Consider the following 21,497-nt stretch of genomic DNA (forward strand, 5'->3'; position numbering starts at 1 on the left):
AATATAAAATACTAATATTAATACGAATACTTATAATAATATTAATTTATTGTTATTATTATTATTGTTATTATTATTTACATAAATAATACTCATAATAATACAAATACATTATTAATATTAAATTAATTTATTATTGTTATTATTATTGGACATTTTAGGGAACTATTTACATTTTTGTGTGCAATACACATCAAACTATAGCCAGTCCAAAGTATTAAAATATTTAATTTAATTGATTTATTTAGCTATCTATTCATTTGCTTAAATGTGTTTAACTAGCACTAGGAGTTTAGAAAAAAAATATCACTTTTAGTCTCTTTCTCTCTCTCTCTCTTTCTCTCTCTTGCCTTTGCTGTCTCTCTCAGTTTCTGTCTTTGTAATTTGTACACACACATTTCCTGGAATTTTCAGAGCTAATTTTTGCAGTAAAGGTTCTTAGTTACCATATTACATAAGGGTGATGTTTGATCCATAATTGACCTCAAATTTATCTTTTGTTCAAAAAACAATTCATAAAATTATTGAGGGTCACTTGTATAGCATTCCAGCTCTTTAAGTTATTTATTTTCTCTTTAGCTTTTATTGGCCTCCTCTAAGCTGGCATGCTATTTATCATGATCATTAAATTTATATCCTAAGTTATATTAAATGTATTACACATTGTGCAGGTTTTATATTGTTTGTGAAATGACTGTTGAAATATAATTATTTTACAAAATTAAATCCTTTTGCTAAATGTAAATATATATATATAAAAAAAATCTTTACCTCAGAATATTTACATATGATATCCACTTGTTTGTATGTAACATGTTATGTATGTAATGACTCCATTACAAGGTTTCATTACTTGTAGTGTAGCCATATATTTATTACATCCTGAAACACTGTGTTCAAGTACATTTTATAAAGACAGTTGGCCATGTCCTTCTGCCCCTTCCTGTCCAGTCACATGATTAGGAGAGAAACAGACAGCTGTCTAATTGTGAGTGACAGACTGATCAACCTGAGTTAATCAACTGCTGTGTTTCATATATGAGTGACCTGTCAGTCAAAGCTCCGCTTGGTCCATCCAGTCATGATAGAAGTCTTTGTGACATCAGACCAAAGGCTGGAACAGAACTAAGCTCTTGTTTAGTTACATACCATCGGAGAAATTGTACCGTTAACAACATCTTTTAACATCTGTTTTGGCCAATTTGATCACAAGCTGATCTCTAAGCTAATTATAGGTTTTGTGTGTGTCATCATTTACTTACCCTCAAGTTGTTCCAAACCTGTATGAATTTCTTTCTTCTGCTGAACACAAAATAACACAAAACTATCCCTACGCTTATTTTGAAGAATATGTGTAACCGAACAGTTGATAGGCCCCTTTGACTATGGAATACTATGGAGGTCAATGAGGCCCATCAACTGTTTGGTTCCGACATTCTTCAAAATATCTTCTTTTGTGCCCAGCAGAAGAAAGAAATGTATACAGGTTTGAGTGAACTATCCCTTTAAATGAGAAATAACCAACAACTGCAGCTTTAAAATTTGACTTCAGTTTTGTGAACCGTGCAAGCTAGCACAGAAGAATATTTTTTAATTGAAAAATGTAGTCAAATATAGTCAAAACAAAAATAGTCAAAGTAAATATCTCCCAGGATCTGCAGTGAGCATGAGCAAATCATTGTCTGGGCTCGAAATCAAGAAGCACAGAAATGTTTTATTGCTGCCAAAAGTAATTAATCTTCCCGCTCTATGGAAATTAATCGGATTATTTGGCCACGTGGCCCGGCAAATTTCATCTTCCATCTCATTCCTCCCGCAGGCTTGGCCACCTCGCCCACCTTCACTCTCTGCTTCAGAAACAACACTCTTTTCAGCCGAGACATCTGTCATTATCTCCACAGGTCCTCACACTTTCTTCTGCACTTTTATAGTTTTGCATGCAAATCTGGCCTGGATCTACAGAAATGCCTAATAATAAACATTTAATCCTTTAAAATGTTTAAAACCTGGCAAAGTTTTTTGCTTAAAAGACGTAGTTCATCCCAAAATGAAAACGGTCATTTACTCGCCCTCATGACGTTGCAAACTGTATATCTTTCTTTCTTCCATGGAACACAAAATGTCAATTTTTGAATAATATCTTGTAGAGCTGCACGATTAATCATAAAAAGATGCGATCTTGATTCAAACACCCACATGATCTTATTTTTTAATGACAACGATTCACCAGTGTATATTAAACCTTCAAAATCATACCAGAACATTCAAATCTGTTTGTGCTGCTGCTGAGCCAGAGAGAGCAGTTTTGAACCACATAGTAGTTATTTCTGTTACAAATATTCAAAATATCACAGAAGTACTGAGATAAAAGTTTAAAGTTAGGATATAAACACTGATGTCTATGATAGCGATCAAAATAGAGCAAACCACCTTTTGAAACTAACTTTAAATAACGGTTGTGTAAATTACATTGTTACGCTACTAAAAGGTGACAAGTGACTGTTAAAAAAATTTATTTAGGGCCAGAGCACCGATGGTGAGAGGACCCTATTGGAATTGCTCCGTTTATTATTATTATTCTTCTCCCAATTGAATCGCGTTTTTTAAGGGCCTAAACATGCTTGAAAACTCATGAAACTTTGCACATGCATCAGAAGTGGTGAAAAATTACGTCTGATATGGGTTTCAGAATTAGGTGTGGCAAAATGGCTCGATAGCGCCACCTACAAAATTTAAACGAAGTGCCTCTCGCACTATGTTTCATGTACAGGTATGAAATTCGGTACACACATGTAACAGCCCAATACCTACAAAAAAGTCTCTTGGTGCAAAATCTGAAAACCAACAGGAAGTCAAATATTTTTAATTTTTCTCAGCAAGGTCGTATTTCGTCAGTCTAATCTAAAGGCCTTTGCGACGTTAAATTGCGAAGATCTAGAGATTTCGCCGAAGGTCATGTCCGTCGTGGCCTGACAAAGTTTGATGTTTCGCCACGAAAAAGGAAATTGGGCATACAATGTTCGATCTGCCCAAACTTCACATAGGAAATATATGCGTCCTGGCCTGAAGACATCTACATGGCAATATTCAGTTACAGTCATAGCGCCACCTGCAGGCAACAGGAAATGACTTGTTTTACACTGTGATTAACTCCTCATAGAGATTTAACCAGATCAACATCATATGTTGTCAGTCTAATCTTAAGACCTTAGCGATGATAAATATCAAAGATCTTAAATTTTCGTTGAAGGGTGTGTCCGTGGTGGCCTGACAAAATCTGATGTTTCGCCATGAAAGATTAAGCTGTTGTAACTCAGGCAAACAATATCTGATGTGCCCCAAACTTCACATGTGTGATAAGAGTCCTGGCCTAAAGACATCTATATGCCAATATTCAGTTAGTCATAGCACCACCTGCTGGCAACAGGAAATGGCATGCTTTGCACTGTAATTCACTCCCAGAAACATACTACCAACATACTAGTACCAAACATACTAGAAACACGTTAAATCATGCAACATTTGGCTAAGTGCTAATGTTTGCGATTAACGCCACGAAACAGGAAGTTGTTGTAACTCAGGCATTCAATCTCCGATCTGCTCCAAACTTCACATGTTTGATAATAGTCCTGGCCTGAAGACATCTACATGGCAATATTCAGTTATAGTCAAAGCACCACCTGTTGGCAGCAGGAAGCGTGGCACTTTGAAATGACTTTGCCATATACTCCTGTATTTACTCGCTTACATGCATGTCGCCCACTGTTCACTGTTTTCCTAAGGCCAGCGGGTGGTGGTGAGCCCGGGTGCAAAGGCCCTTTCATCGCTGCTTGCAGCTTTAATTGTCATTGTTTTTGAATGAATTGTTTGAATGAATGATTCACTGTTTTATCCAGTAATGAAACAAGTATTTATTAATGAGTCATTGAATTCATTCAAAGTTCAAACCCATTTTTAAAAATAATTCATTCAAATTAATTAAATATTTTTTCCAGCAATTAATATTTTGTCAGAACCTCTAGTAAATTCCATGTTATTTTGTGTAGTTGTCTATTCAGAATCGTGGGACAATCGTGATCTCTATTTGAAACCAAAAAATCGTGATTCTCATTTTATCTAGAATTGTGCAGCTAATATCTTGGCTTCTCTTTTCAGTATAATGGAAGTGAATAAGTATTAGGGCTTTCAAAATGTCAAAAAAGCACCTTAAAATGATTATACTGTATGTGGTCTGTATAACTCATGTGCTGTTTTCCAAGTTCTGAAGCTGAATTTCATGAAACAAGACTAAAATTTAATTCGTTATTACCTGAAAATTTAGAATATAGCACACAAATAATCTTGACTACTATGACATTATTATTATTATTATTATTATTATTATAACAATATCATTATTATTGTTAGTATTATTAACAAGCAAATTATCATTATTGTTATTATTATTGGACATTTTAGCAAACTATTTACATTTTTTTGTATGCAATACATGTAAAACTGTAGCCAGTCCATGGGTATGCTATCTTTTAAAACATATAATTTAATTGCTTTATTTGTATATCTATTAATTTGTTTAACTATTACCTAACACCTTCTATGACATTTGGGTGAATAATGACAGAATTATCCCTTTAATTCCCTCTCTTGTTAAGAATGCAAGAACTGTAGAATCTGAAGTGTCATTTCTGTTTTCATCATGCATGATTCAGATGATGATATTTGATGCTGAATATGTAACATGAAGGTACTGTAAGTGATTCCATTAAGCAGGTTTGTTATCTTACTGTACAAGCTGTGCTGAGGGTGAGGGGGTCGACAGACACTTTCCCGATGCATTCTTTAACCTTTTTTTGCCATGTTACACACCCCTTACAAAGTTATTACTGCTGTAAACGGCCAATGACTGAGCCATTCGCGAGGACTGATTCATGCCGTGAGTAGTGTAACTGTGTCACAAGGGGTTTAATTCATGCTCACACTTACACACACATGAAGTACATGACACTGTAGGGTGAAATCGTGCCACAGATGCCCCATATCAGTTCACACCTTCAGCACTTTGCTAATGAGTGTAACTAACACACAGTCCCAGTGCACTGATGAAGTAGCACATGCGCCTCTGTTAATTGCGCACCAGGCCCCATGAGTTTGACGGGTCATACTAGTTTAGACGGGTCATGACTAACTTAGTTCAAGTAGAACTGTCAGACATGTGGGTTTCATCTTATTGCATGTTTTTGACCTGAATGGCGTATATTTTGTGAATAAATCTATTATTATTATTATTATTATTGTCATTAACCACTTTGCAATGTGCAATTTGCATCAAACTGTGGCCAGTCCATGGGTGTGCTGCCAAAAAGGGTTAAAATATTTCGCTTAATTGACTTTTTTTATGATTTAATTGATTTTTTTTTCTCTCTTTCTATAATAGTCATTATATCTATATGCATTCTTGTTTTTTGTTTGCCTGTGCAGATTACTCCAATTTGGCTGCTCAAGAAATTATCGGAGGACCCAGAATGTCGTACGGATCCATTGACGCAGGCTCTTTTGGAAGCAGAAATCCATTTGGTGGGCCCACAAGGCAGGGATACCAGCCAGTAGGTAAAGACACATTTTTTTCATGCCCACAGCCAGGGGTTCTCTCTATTTATCACCAGGCATTGTTGGAAAAAAAAAATAATATTATAAATCATATGACAGAGAGAAAGATTTTGGTCCCTCCTCATTTACTAAAGCATGGCATTATGCATTTATTCCTTCTCCATAAATCATCATGGGATTAATAAGCCATATGGCTAATTTAGTGAAGTTCTGCCTCATCGGAGTTCTGATGTGTTTAGTAACAAGTAATATGCATCTTGTATTAAACATTGTCTTTGATAGTTATAATACAATGTCATGGTAACAGAAGAGCTCGTTAGATCTTTCAAAATGTTAGAGTATTTCGCCAGCGCTGTTAAATCAACAAAAAATAGCTGCAGGTGAAAATATTACATCCAAAAAAGAAATATGGAAATGAAATATGGAGAACATTTCTGTTGTGGGCAGAGTAAAACCTCAAGCCTTAAAGGATTAGTTCACTTCAGAATTAAATTTTCCTGATAATTTACTCACCCCATGTCTTTCTTTCTTCAGTTCAAAAAGAAATGAGGGTTTTTGAGGAAAACATTTCAGGATTTTTCTCCATATAGTGGACTTCACCAGGGTACAACAGGTTGAAGGTCCAAATTGCAGTTTCAGTGCAGCTTCAAAAAGCTCTACACGATCCCAGATGAGGAATAAGGGTCTTGTCTAGCGAAATGATCGGTCATTTTCTAAAAAAAAATAAACATTTATATACTTTTTAACCACAAATGCTCATCTTGCACTGTTCTGCGATGCGCCACGCATTACGTAATCATGTTGGAAAGGTCATGCGTGACATAGGCAGAAGTCTACAAAGCGAACGTGCAAAGACTGAGTCAAACACCCTTTACAAAAAAGGTAAAACAACGATGTCGGACGATTTTGAAGTTGGATTAAAAAAATTAGATGGAGTTTTATGCCCTACTGTGGTACTTCCACCTACGTCATGCATGACCTTTCCAATGTGATTACGTAATGCGTGACACATTGCAGAGCAGTGCAAGATGACCATTTGTGGTTATAAAGTATATAATTTTGAAAAAGTCCCCTATATGGAGAAAAATCCTGGAATGTTTTCCTCAAAAACTTTCATTTCTTTTTGACTGAAGAAAGAAAGACATAAACGTCTTATTATCAGGAAATTTTCATCCTGAAGTGAACTTTAATGTGTTAGGGAATGCCTCATTTTAATATATAAACAAGACTTTAAATGACTTACAAATGGTTTCTAGAATTTGATTAATATCGGAGCAGCATAACCAAGTACATACTTGGTGACTTTCTTTTTAGGTCACTCTGTAGTCACATAATCTTTCTTTTATTGACACAATTTAGCCATAGGCGTAAAACTAAACATAACAAGCAAGGAAGGAAAACTAGTCACGCTTTCCTTAACTACCGTGACTAGCTAGCAAGCGAAGTCATTTACTCACTCTCATGTCATTCCAAATATTAAAGATTAATTTCCACAATGACTAAACATATAAATGTAAAAGTGTACTTCATTAACTAAGCTAACTTAATTTGATGGATGGATGGATGGATGGATGGATGGATGGATTAGATAGATAGATAGATAGATAGATAGATAGATAGATAGATAGATAGATAGATAGATAGATAGATAGATAGATAGATATAGACTGATTGATTGATTGATTGATTGAAGAAATGTAATCTAAGAAACCCTAACCTAACCAATGTAGCTACTTAAAAAAAGCAAGAAAAACTGTTTTTTGCCTTCCTGTGGTTGTTGTGTAATACAGATAATGCCATGCATGACGGCCCGTGTCATAAGTGTGAATTTAAGCGACATATTCAGTTCACATGAATTCTTTTGCATGAATTAATTTGCAATATGTTTTACATGAATGTGCTGGTAAGAAAGCGAGCAGCTGAAATGTCAGTCTAACAGCATGTGCCTTTTGTTGGTTGTTTTTGTTAGTAGAGTTTGTGTTTTTATCAAAGGCATGCAGGAGAAAGAGGTGTGACAAAAGTAAGAGAACACCTTAAAAAAAGAAAACGACATCTTCCTCTCACGGAACCTCGCACAATCAAAACATGCAAAAGCAAATAGCTTCCTCTTTCACACAGCATGACCTGAGTAAATCACACATTCTGAGATCTCTCTCTCTCTCTGAGCATTCGGCTTCTGCCAGTCCCACAGGACAACAGCGAGAGAGCGAGGCAGCTTGAGTTAAGAGACAAGGCTTTGATCACAGGCAGACCTGCGTTCAGGAGCCTGTCAGCTTTCTGTGTTTGGGCGCTCCGGCATCAGGCTGGCTGAAGAGGGGCTCAGGCGATGATCAAAGCCGGGGTTAAGTCTCTAATGGAGTTGTCAGTCGAGCTAATCTTTCCCCACCTCTCCCCTGCCAAACCTTTTAACTCCCCTCCAGCAGCATATGCATTTCTCTGCCATTCTCTCTCTCTTCCTCTCTTTCTTCCTCTCCGTTTACCGCTGTTGTTCTCCTTCCTCCTCCCGTCCATCTTCACTCTCTTCCAGGTAAGCATCACCAACGCTCTCTCCTGCTTTTCTTTCTTCATCTGGTGCTTGTTTGCAAGATCCTTCTTCTGTTGTCTTTCCTTTCCTCTTTCCTTCCTTTCTTCTTTCCTTGCTGGCATGTTTGTTTGTTTATTTCTTGCGTTCTGCCATAACTTCATCATACCTTCTTTCCTTGTCAGTTATTCCTTCCTTCCTTCCTTCCTTCCTTTTAGTGTTGTCAAAAGTACCGACTTTGAGTCGGTACTGAAATTTTAAAAATGAGAAAACACCGCTGATTGGCCATTGTGTTCACGTGCTCAACAGAGATGTCTATGAGCGTTATTGATGCCTGTTTACAACAGGTTTTTTTAGCGTTGATCATTGTAGCCAATCACAGACATATCTGATAAGCATGTGAACTCAGTGGCCAATCAGCTGAAAGCATCACATTTTCAAGTTGGTATCAAAGTCGGTACTTTTGACAACACTTCCTTCCTTCCTTCCTTCCTTCCTTCCTTCCTTCATTCCTTCCATTTCTTGTTTGTTTGCTGATTCCTTCCTTTTTTTGGTTTCTAGCTTCTTCCTTCCTTCCTCCTTTCATTCTGACACCCCTCCCCCCTTCCTTGTTTCCTTCCTTCTGTCTGTTTTTCTGCTATCACTCCATCAATCCTTCATTCCTGCTTATAATCTTCCTTTTCTTGTTTGTCTTTCTTTGCCTTCTTGCTTCTTCCTTCCTTGCTTCTTTCTACCACCACTTTCTCCCTCTCACTTATTCCTTCCTTCATTCTATCCTTCCTTCCTTTCATGCTTGTTTACTTCTCTTTTTGTTTTGTAGCTTCTTCCTTTTATTATGCATCAGTCCCTCCCATATTTTCCTTATTACCTTGCGTAATTTCTTCCTTTCCTTTGCTTTTTTTGCATCTTTCTACCTCACTCTTTCTGACTTCCCTCCATTTCTTTCCTTCTTTTTTGTTGCATTCCTTCACTTCCACCATCAATTCTTCCTTCCTGCTTTCAACCTTCCATTTTTTTTTGCTCCTTCCTTCCTTCCTTCCTTCCTTCCTTCGCTTTCCTGCATCTTTCTTCCATTAATTCCTCCCTCTCACACTTTCTTTCTTTCTTTCTTTCTTTCTTTCTTTCTTTCTTTCTTTCTTTCTTTCTTTCTTTCTTTCTTTCTTTCTTTCATCATTCCTGCCTGCCTGCAAGTACCATCACAGCATAGTCAGGTCATACCTGGCCCCGTCATGGTCCTCACCTTGTGGTTTCTCAGTAATGGTTAACTGCACTGTTGTCTCACTCCCCTCTCTCAGCACACCGAAAAAAAGGCTCTTGTCATGAGACGACCGTCTGAGCAGAGCCCAGCACATGTGGTTAGCCAGTGTCTGGATGAGGCTTCAACCTCTGCTGTGTTCATTAGGGAGGTTTGCGGGGTGGTTCTGTCTGTGTGGAGAGACTAATGAATGGACACTGAAACACCAGCAGGTACACACAGCCGTCATGAGCAGCCAAACCCGGGGCGTGCTCCGCGTCCACGCTGGAACGATCCAAACAGAAGGAATAAATGAGCTCAGGTGTCATGCCTCATTCAGAGAGAGAAAGTGGAACAAACAGTGTGAAACCACACACACATACAGCTACAAAACAGGCCTGATTGTCTCTGCTGAGTGTGTGTTTGTAAGCCGTCTCTCCCTGTTTCAGCGATCTTTGCCATTGTGAGTCCGGGTTTTACATATAAGTCCAATTACTGCACTTTTGTCTGATTTTGTGAATTGCAGCCCTCTCAGACTTCTACGAGTGCAATTTTGTGTAAACCAGTATTATTGTCTATAACCATATTGCATGTTACCGAGACAAAATGTGAAAGACAAATTGACTAAGGAATAAAGGTCCTTTCGCTCACAGAAGTAATCAAGCATTCCATGATTACCTAGAAAGGCCACGTCGTGCGTCAATGTCTTGATTGCATTCTAATTGGTGGGCTTAGGGAGGTGGGGGTCTTTTAGTACGTTTCAGTATGGATTGTGAGATTACATCAGTGTAATGAGAGCAAATTTCATAACGTTTAGCGACAAGTTAAGTGCTGAGAGAGACTAGAAGTGTCAAACATTATGTGTTAAATACCCATTAATGTACTTGAATCTCATGATTTTTGCTTTCATTTGTTAACTGAACAGAATGTCCTAACCATTGTCCTTGAGTTGGTGTTTAAGCTGAATAACCCAAACATTATTGGGTACAATATGGGTTTCATCTCCACCAAAAAGGTCTAAAGTACCTGGAAAGAGCATTCCTATTTATTGTAATGGTAGTTTTATTGTACATAGTGCATAGACACTTGATTAGCAGTCAATATATGGTGCATAATAGTGTAGTTAAGGCATCGACTTAAGCATCCCTTTCTCTTGGAGAAGGTTGATTTTAAATTAATGAAGTATTCATGCGTGCTCTATGTGAGGATACAGCTCCTGAACTCAGTAACCTCCTTTGTGTGCTGTTGTGATTGAAACTTCTTAGTACTTGGAGTTATCTCATGAAGAACCAAGCTTTAAATTTGGATCTCGCTTTTCTGAAAGAACCACAAAGTTCTTTTCACAGATTAGAGGAGTTGCTTGTCCCAAAATCCTCAGAGCTAAAGATTCTATATGTGTAGGGTGTATAAGTGTTTGTGTATTTGCAGAAGAAAACTCAAAGGAGGGTGGAAAGCACTGCCAGAACCTCCCAATGCATTAACTGGAGCTGCACATGCTGTGCACGCAACCTAAAACACACAGTGACTTCTGGTGTTGACGACTGTATAAATAAACATGCCTGCAATGCACTTCAGGCTGGGTTTCTAAGTATTTTTGAAAAGTAATCAACTAAACTGAACATATTTAGCAATACTAAAATATTCTGTGATGTGCTTGGAGCCTTTTTACACTGGAAAAAAAAAACAAACAAAAAAAACAAACATTTTCTTAATCAGTATTTTTGTCTTGTCCTCTATCCTATAGATATAAATATCAGAATAAACTACCATCTTAATAATGGGTGTAAAAAAGCACATATTGTCCTCTCAAAACACCTCTCAGAATGAGCTACCATCTTAATAGTGGATGTAAAAAGCACATCTTGTCTAAAACTACCATCTTAAAACAACATAAAAATTGAGTAGCGAGATATTAAGACTTTTTTTCAGAAAATATACATTATATTAAATTTTTTTTTTGAAAGAAAATACTTTTATTCAACAAAGACATTAAATTGTTCAAGATTGACAGTAAAAATGTCTACATTGTTACAGAATATTTCTATTTCAAATAAATAAACACTGTTCTTTTCATCAAAGTATCCTGAAAAAATATAATCAAGGTTTCTACAAGCAGCACAACTGTTTTCAACTTTGATAATAATCTGAAATGTTTCTTAAGCAGCAAATCAGCATATTAGAATGATTTCTGAAGGATCATGTGACACTGAAGACTGGAGTAATGATGCTAAAAATTCAGCTCTGCCATCACAGGAATAAATTACATTTTAATAATAAGTTAAAATAAAAAATAGTTAATTTGAATTGTAATATCTCACAATATTATAATAAAAAAGGTAATGCTCTAAGAGTGCTAATGATCAAATTTAGAGTATAACAGTCATTATACAGAAATTATATCGCTCAATGCTGCGATTGGCCATTAATGAAATGGCACCATGGCGTCATGTGCAAATATTTGTGTGTAACATCCTGAACCAGGAAAAAAACCTCAATGCTTAAAGGGTTACTTCACCCAAAAATGAAAATTCTGTCATTAATTACTCACCCTCATGTCGTTCCACACCCGTTCATCTTCGGAACACAAATTAAGATATTTTTGATGAAATTCAATGGCTCAGTGAGGCGTCCAATGACAGCAAGATAATTAACACTTTCAAAGTTCATGTGACTACAGTGGTTCAACCTTGACATATAATCAATGTTATGAAGCAACAAGAATACTTTTTGTGCGGCAAAAACACAAAATAACTGTATTCAACAATATCTAGTGATGGGCAATTTCAAAACTCTGCTTCATGAAGCTTTGAAGCTTTACAAATCTTTTGTTTCGAATCAGTGGTTTGGAGTGTGTGTCAAACTGCCAAAGTCACGTGATTTCAGTAAACGAGGCTTCGTTACATCATAAGTGTTTCGAAATTTCCACTGGGGGGGCATGACTTTGGCAGTTTGATACACGCTCCAAACCACTGATTTGAAACAAAAGTTTCGTAAAGCTTCGAAGCTTCATGAAGCAGTGTTTTGAAATCGCCCATCACTAGATATTGTTGAATAAAGTTATTTTGTGTTTTCGGTGCACAAAAAGAATTCTCTTCGCCTCATAACATTAAGGTTGAACCACTGTAGTCACATGAACTGTTTTAAATGTCTTTAGTACCTTTCTGGCCATTTGAAAGTGTTAATTATCTTGCTGTCAATGCAGGCCTCACGAGTCATCGGATTTTATCAAAAATGTCTTAATTTGTGTTCCAAAGATGAACGAAGGTCTTACGGGTGTGGAACGACATGAGAGTGAGTAATTAATGACTGAATTTTCATTTTTGGGTGAATAACCCTTTAATGTTTTATTGTAATAGACAGATAAAAACTGAATGATCGTTTTAGTCAAAAAATGCTGAAATCATCACATCAATGCTTCATACATGCATTACTTTCCTTAGTGAGTCATTGTGCGACAGGCCTGGATCTTGTACTGCGGGGATAAGGACCCGTCTCACACTGTATCACACATATCGTCTGACAGCCATCTCTGGCCTGTAAACCCCTCTCTCCCTTGACTCATCTCAGCTTTTTTTACCCTCTGTCACAGCTCTCAGGCAATACATGGGATTACTTTCTAGTGTTTGAGTTTGCGTTTTTCCGATAGGGTGTGTGAGAGAGAGCCACATACTGACCTCATGCATAACAAGGAGAAAGCTTTTGATTAAGTCATTTCCTGATTTGAGAGTATAATTGAACATCCTGCAGAATCTGCATTTGCAGCCTCGACGAACAATTCAGAAAGGGCAGAAGTTAATTTGTCCTGTGTCCCAGATATTTAAGATCAATTTTCTCACCCCGGACTAGAGAAAGGTGCTTTGTGGTTTTGTTTTTCAGCACTTTAATGCATTTTGTGTCTGTTTATTTCCAGTGGCTCCTATTCTCACACCCTAAAAATGTACTTCCTGAGCTCTTCTACATACCATCTAACTTTGCTTGATATACTATGCATTTTCCCCTCTGATTTTGACTCAACTTCCACACTTTTCTGTTATATTGTAATTCAAAAAAAGTTAAAAATGGTAAAATGGACATTATTTGTTGTGCCAGCCTTGTAGAATAGGCACTGTTACTGTGTGTGTGTGTGTGTGTGTATATATATATATATATATATATATAATCTGTCTCTAATTACATTCTTCAATTTGTCTTCAAAGCTGATTCATGAAGGATTGAACAAGTATATGATTTAGTAAAAGTATTGTAACATCTAGATATTATAGATAAGTAGATTTCCATTTCCAGAAGGATTTATCAGTAGCAAAAGTTTCATTCTAAACTTGCCTCAGGTTTTACGATTTGATTCTGTTTTAAATCAAATGTCGCATTAGAGTCGCTTTGCCATTTCATGACTCTCTGTGTGTCTAGATTTCTGTTGAGTGTGCACTGTTATGCAAAATAATAATATTCCAATGACCTCATTAATGTTGGTTACATTTTGAATGCCGAACATTTTAACTACCGTACATCCTTTTAAGGGAGTTTCTCAAGCTTTTAGTTTATAATAGTTTATAGTACAAGTTTAAATTTTATTTAAATCCAAGTTTACTCTTTAAGGTGTCTTTGTTATAGTGTAACTATACATTTAAGTACTGAGTAGTATTAATTAACACCATGTACTTAATTAGGTTTAGGGTTAGTTGCATGTAATTATCCATAATTTTGTACTGTTATTACTACAGTAAGTACATGTAACATGTGCAACAAGGACACTGTAAAATAAAAAGTGTTACCAAATCCAAAAATACAGAGGACACCTTAAAGGATTATGCAAAATTCACTTTTATAAGGTGTTTGAACACAGATGTGAGTCCACAGTATGTGTAAACAACCAGCCTATAATGGTAAAAATCCACCCACTCCTTTTTTAATAAACCCCATAAATCATAAACATTCTTTCCAAATGTGCGGTTCCAGATTTCCATCTACTCTCACGTAAGAGTCGGGAAGCCCCATCCATGACTGGTGATGATCTGCCCTTTTAGCATAGATACCACCCTGAGTGAGCCGCAGCAGTCCACCATTTCTGTTTACTCGCTGTAGCAGCTGGAAATATACGTCTGCACCAAAAAAACATTACAAATGTTCTGTTATTGGATGTATCAACAAACATAAGAGTCTCCATATAGACTCTCTGCATCTGAGTCACTGAAGAAACTGTGGTTGAATTTCAATTATGAAGAAAATGTGCTGAAGAAAGTCGGTAAAGTATTTTCGCAAATTATTTTACACCAGACTGCTTCACAAATGGGGGTCAGTTCAACATTGGATCTGCACAAAAGATTAACATGACGGTACTTGCTAGTCGATGAGTTGAATCAACTCCACAGCAACTCCATAAATTTATCCACTAACCAGAAACGTCCAACTGCATTCTAAAAGTTGTAACTTCTTCCTGAGTCTCTCCATCAGTGTCCGACTGACACATTCTTCAGCTTTGTTGTTGTTGAGTATCCGAGCTTGAGCAGTTAAAGCTCCGCCCTCTTCTGGAATGGGGGCTGGGAGCAGCAGCTCATTTGCATTTAAAGGGACATGCACAAAAACGGTGGCACACACCCAAATAGGGGCAAATTTGACAAGCTATAAAAATGATCTGTTGGGTATTTTGAGCTGAAACTTCACAGACACATTTTGGAGACACCAGAGACTTATATTACATCTTGTGGAAATGGGCATAATAGGTCCCCTTTAAGTGTCCTGTAAACAGTGAACATACAGTATTCACACTTTAAATTCACTGGTCTTGTGTAGCAGAAGCGTAGCTGCAACTGTCAAATACAGCAGAAAAATGTGTTTAAAACCTACATGTCAACACAATCTTTTGCAATATAGGCTTTTATACAGCAATATAACATACTTAAGTGAACTACTCACCCATAGTTTAAAAAAAAAAAAAAAAAAAAGACATCTGTTGGGCTTGATGCAAATTACATAAACTGTGACAGGCACAAGCAGCACATTACTGTTTAGTAAATCTGAATGAAAATAATTTAAGCAGTTTTTAGCTACACTGGGTTCAGTGTAGTTTCAAGTTTTGGAACTTTAGCCAGACACTAAATTAGAACTGAATGTACAAAATGATTGACAATTGAGTCTTCTGATTGGCTGAACAGTGACCACTTTTTTTTTGTTTGCTTGAGGATACCTAGTTCAGTGATATCTTTCAGTTAATGTGGCAGTTTTATGTGTGGCATTCCATAAACAGCATGTCACATCATTCGAATAATTATGTCCATAGAGTCTATATCAGGTATGAGATGTATACATTGCAGAAATGCGTGGAAAAAATAACACTTATAACAGTTTTCTTATATTGCAATTGTGAGATTGAATGTTCTTTGTGATCCACTAGAATGTTCTTTGACTGGCACAGACATAATACAAATAACAAATAGACAAATAGCACCATGGGCAATAGGAAAAATGTCAGAGATTCCCAACACAATAATTGTGTGTGATGGGAGTTTAGCTGAATCTAGGTCTCATAAACTGTTGAGAGGGAATCATGCTGGGTCTTCACACATACTTACAAGAAGTAGTGCCCTTGTGTTTCCCCCTCTTAGCCCACCCCATATGGAGGGATAGTGCTCAATGCAGAGTGGAATGAATATGGAACATCCATCTATCACCGTGATGGAGGAGAGAGTATGAGAGGTGTGCGCATAGCTGGAGGCCAGTGGAGATAACAGTAAGGGCACAAAAGGTTGTTACCCTGAAAAATGATCCACTGAGAACAGCTTATCACCTTTGTAGTGCACACACACACATAAACACAAGCACATCTGGCTGGAAGCAGTCAGATAGATAATGTCATATTCTTCTTGCTGTCATGTAAAATTCACACCTAAAATATTTTTATTTTTAATCTGCTCATGCTAAACTATTAGTCACATGTGAGATGTCAAGAAGTCCCCATTTTGTTCTTGCTCCTGAACTGATTATTAACATAATTCATCATGTTTTAGCTATATTTTGGTGCATATTGATACTGCCTACAGTTCAGCTCACAGTTAATGTCCTATAATGGGGCTTTGTTTTATTATGGTGGAAACAATCTCAATAGACTGAATTGACATTTTATTTTGCATTTAATAAAAGTTTTCTGTAAATATTCACCAGTCTTTGTTTTGTCATCACAATGCTGGTTTCAAAAGTAGTTGTCTTATACTGATATAAATTTGGTGTAGGATTTTACATTGAAACAAATTTCACTCAGAAATTGCTAGAAAATTTCACAAATAATTGCAAAGAAATAGCAGTAACACTTTGAATTAAACACACAATTTTAAAGTAGAAAGACTGAAATAGTATTTCTTGTAAAACGTACTCCAGTAATCGTTTAAGGGATAAACAATAATCTCCAATAATGTTTTATTTAAAACTTCAAAAAATATATTTTATATATTATAAATATATTTTTAATGTAGCTTATTTTATTTAGACAGGCAAAAAATGCTTATTATATTTTACTTATTTTACATTTATTTTTATTTTTATATATTTATTATTTTCTTGGCTTCATTTAAAGTGCAATTCCTAAATTAAATTTTCCACTAAATGAATGAGTTACTAGTAACCATGGCTTCACAATCCCAGTATATGAACCATTGCTGATAGTGGACACTCAAAAAAATGAATTGTTGGATTTACTTAAAAATGAAGTGTCAAGTGGTTCCACGCAACTATATTGAGTAATTTTTACAAATAACAATTTAGTTGTATGAACAAAAGAAATTCAAGTAAAGCTGACAATTTCTTTGAATAAATACAAATCATTTGAATTTGTCACTGTTACATAATATTAATATGTGCAGTTTTCTTAATAATGTTATGTTTATTATGTAAGGTGAACACATTTATTGACTTAATTTACTTCATTAAATGAACTATTTGCTCTACAAAATGCACTCAAAAAATAACTCGTTGAACAAACTCAATTGAATTGAGAGCAGGAATTCCACATGCATATATGAGTGCGCACAGCCTAAACACAGGCGCCACTCTTCTGCATAATGCTAACCACAAAATTCAAAAACATTACAAAAACTCCTCTAAATGTCCAACATAACTGAACATTAAACACTAACATAAACTAATAACATCTTTCCCTTTACTGAAAAACACACAAAATAACACTTTAATCCCTAAATTTACTCTCCTAATGCAGTCCCTTGCAAAGCATGCTAGGAACTACGGATCCACTGCCCAATTAGTTATGTCAACATTAATTTGTGCATTTCACTCAGCAATGACTGAACAAACAGTTATTAAGTAAAGCTGACAAAACTCATTTTTAGTATAAACAACGCAGTCAAATTAAGTTCATATAGTTACATTTTTTAAGTTTATACTATGTGAACAAGGGTGGTTTGAGTGAAACTAAAAACAGTGAAAGTTCATTTTTTTGAGTGTTGTGAGTAGTTTAATTTATTTTGATTAATTTTAAATAATTTTAGTTGTAGATATTATATTGTATTCTAAAATAGCTTTTGAATCTTAGTTTGATGCCATGAAGAGATGTTGACATCCTGCTTTAATAACAATTTCATCACTTCTCGGTCTAATTGTAGAAATAACTAGGGAATTTTGACTTGTTCTTTGTTCTTCTCGAAGTGTGTGTATGTTATTTGTATATATTTAAGAAAAAATCATTGAGTTATTTTGGGTACCGCATGCATTCTTCAGTTGACCAACAAGAACCACAGACAGGAATATTTGCAGCTCCTCCCTATTCCTCCTCCTCTCTTTACCTGCTTTCTCTGTACCAAGTCCAAACCCTCTCTTAGAGTAGAATATTCATCTGCAAAAGATTGCCTGTGATTTTCCCCTCTCAAGTGTGAGTGCATTAGAGCACAGATGACGAGTTGTGAAAAACAGCATGTCAATTACAGTCATTTTGAGGGCAGAGGTAGACAAAAGCCGAGAGGCGACACATTTGTGTGTATGTGTGCAGGGCCTGTGGGTTGTACTTTGATACAGAGGTTGTGCAATTGATTTTAATTAAGAGCTCTTGATGATTACCTGTTCCTATCAGGGTGTGCATGATACATGCATTTGATAAAGAAAATAGCTGTGCCCACACTCCCATTTGGGTGGCTCACGACTCAGTCTGTTTAGGTCTAGCTGCTGCCCAGAAACCTGGTGTGTTTTTGATTCTGCTTTGTTAGGCTTCTCTTAGCAAAAATATGGAGGCCCTCATGAGTATAGGGGTAAGAAAAAACATCATCATGCATGAGGCATTTTGTAATAGCGGCATAGTTTTGCCGCAGGTAAGGGTTTAATTTAATGTAAAAACTAGGGCTGGGTAAACAATATCGATTTCTCGATTTTAATCGATTCTCATTTTTACGAACCGATATAGATTCTCAAATCTTAAGAATCGATTAATCTAGTCTGTTTTCAGTTGATGAATGAACAGAACATGTAGCGTACCTCCCATCCAATAAATCGCAATAATCTTTGTGCTTTGTTACTTTTGATATGAAGCAGAGTCTCAGATTTCAAATTACCTCCATCTTATTATGAGATTCAAAAAATAAATACCGTTTTGGCGCTGTTTAATGTGACGTGACAGATCGCTTTAGCGCCTCAGTTAAAGAGAAGCAGCAGCACGGAGCAAATGTGAACATCCTCTTCTCCACTTTAATACCAGTTACAGCGTGAAATAAACATGAATAAACATCTGAAGGTATGTTAAAATATACAGTACAACTTAACAAAATCCGTATCATGTGTAATAGCTCAATCAGTGTTTCAACCTCGGAAAGATGTCAATAAAACAGCTTGTAAACAATGTCACATTTACCTCAGAAAAACATATTCAGTGAATATAAACTCATTAGTCAGCTAGAAAAGTGAACTCTAGAAAGCCAGCATTCTGATAAATATAGCTATCCACTGTTAGGCCTACATATTCATTATAATGTTCTTCAATATTTAATGCATGTTTGAATAAATCAGTTATGACAGCCACGATTTAAATAAAAACATTTAAATTAGAAATATGATTATGTAATTCTAAACTTTATTTATTATAAAAAACATAATTGAGTGTAATTTAAGTGCTTGTATATAAGTTAATTTTAACCTTCATTATTATAGTAAAGTAGTACCAGCTGAGTCCCATGTGTAGTTTACAGCATTAGTTGAGAGATTTTTTTTCCTCTAGAAAATTTGCCATGCACTGTAACTGATATACTACATCCAAAATAATCGAATCGAAATCGCAATTGAATCGAATCGCAAGCATGTGAATAGAAAGCGAATTGAATCGTGAAAATTGTGTCAATACCCAGCCGTAGTAAAAACATTACTTAGTTTTTTGTTTTGTTTTTTTTAAATCATGTTAAAATCACTTTAATGCAAAGCCTCAAATGGCTTTTTGCAGCAATATAGTGACAGACACAAAATAATTAATCTATTATATGATATAAATTATAATATTAAAGAGGACATCGGATGCAAAATTCACTTTTACATGGTGTTTGGACATAAATGTGTGTTGGCAGTGCGTCTACACAACCACCCTATAATGATAAAAATCCACCCAGTTCTTTTTTTTTTAATCCCCACAAATCATAAGCACTTTGTCAGATCAAGCCGTTCACAGATTCTTGGCAAAGTGACGTAAATTTGCACAGGCCCCTCCCACGACTGTTGATGGACACTGCCGTTTTAGCATAGACCCGCCCTGAGTGAGCTGTAAACCGACAGTCCGCCATTGTTTCGACGCCGCGCAGGTGTAGATAAGAATGTCTTCAAAGCAATTGAGGCGTTTTGTTATTGGATATAAGAGTGAACATAGCAGTCGTCCTTTACTCTCGACATCTGAGCCGCTGAAGACGCAGTGGATTCATTTTGTTTTTGAAGGGAATGCGCCCCCGGATCTACCTAACGTTATATGCGTTTATGTCTGCGCTAAAAAAGTTTATGTTTTGCTAAAAAGTTCCTGAAGGATGGATCAGTACCTCAAGAAGACGTGAGTAACGTTATAGGGTTTTTTTTTTATGACTCTTTGCAAATCGCCTTTCCTAATAATGTGCTAGTTAGCAAGTTCCACAACGAATGCGGCTAAAGTTAAAGCCAGTTCACACCGCACAGATAAACGCCAGCAAACACGTCTGTTGGAGTTTGTTGGATCAGGACGCAGCTAGTGTGATACCCTTGTCGGCGTCTGCTGAAGTTGGTCAGAGTTTGTTTTGTTTTGAAATACCTGCCAAATAGTATTTACAGCCCGCCCACGGAAGATAGGGGTGGGGTGAACAGTAGCTCATTATCATTTAAAGGGACATGCAGCTTTCATAAAGACCCTAAAGAATCATACTAACTTGTGGAAAATTGGCATCCGATGTCCCCTTTAAAATAAAAAAATATATAATATTTATAATTTATAACAAATTATTATTACAAATTATTGATATCTTATTTATATTACATCAATAAAAACACTACTGTTCAAAAGTTTGGGGTCTGTAAGATCTGTTTTGTTTTTGAAAGAAGTCTCTTATGCTCACCAAGACTGCCTTTATTTGATTAATAATCAGTAATACTGTAAAAATATTATTGCCATTAAAAATAACTGTTTGATTTTAAAATGTAATGTATTCCTGTGACTGCAAAGCTGAATTTTCAGTGGCCATTACGCCAGTCTTTAGTGTCACATGATCCTTCAGAAATCATTCTAATAACAATTCTTATTATTATCATCATTGTAGAAAACAGTTGTGTTGTTAATATTTTTGTGGAATCCATGACACCTTGTTTTTTTTTTTTGTTTTTTTTTTACTACAATTTTTCATAAACAAAGTTCAAAAGAACAGCATTTGAAATATAACAATGTAAACGTTTACTGTCTTTACTGTCACTTTTAATAAATGAAATGCATCCTTAAAGAGAGAGTTCACCCAAAAATGAAAATTCTGTCATCATTTACTCACCCTCAAGTTGTTCCAAACCTGTATGAATTTCTTTGTTCTGCTGAACACAAAGGAAGATATTTGGAAGAATGTCAGTAACCAAACAGATCTTACCCCCCATTGACTACAATAGTATTTATTTTTCCTACTATGGTAGTAAATGGGAAGCAAGATCTGTTTA

General features: G+C 35.9%; 1 protein-coding gene across 3 annotated transcripts in view; it reads left to right on the top strand.

The window, feature by feature from the left end:
• tsnare1 (T-SNARE Domain Containing 1) overlaps positions 1–21,497 on the top strand; it is a 196,022-nt gene that overhangs the window by 23,270 nt on the left and 151,255 nt on the right. For all 3 annotated transcript variants that reach the window (XM_051864836.1, XM_051864835.1, XM_051864834.1), the window contains exon 2: positions 5,479–5,607. In XM_051864836.1, coding sequence (XP_051720796.1) covers positions 5,523–5,607 — 85 coding nt within the window. In that variant the 5' untranslated portion in view covers positions 5,479–5,522. The remainder of the gene's footprint in view (positions 1–5,478; positions 5,608–21,497) is intronic.

Source organism: Ctenopharyngodon idella, chromosome 16, assembly GCF_019924925.1.
Source record: "Ctenopharyngodon idella isolate HZGC_01 chromosome 16, HZGC01, whole genome shotgun sequence".
Classification (NCBI taxonomy): domain Eukaryota; kingdom Metazoa; phylum Chordata; class Actinopteri; order Cypriniformes; family Xenocyprididae; genus Ctenopharyngodon; species Ctenopharyngodon idella.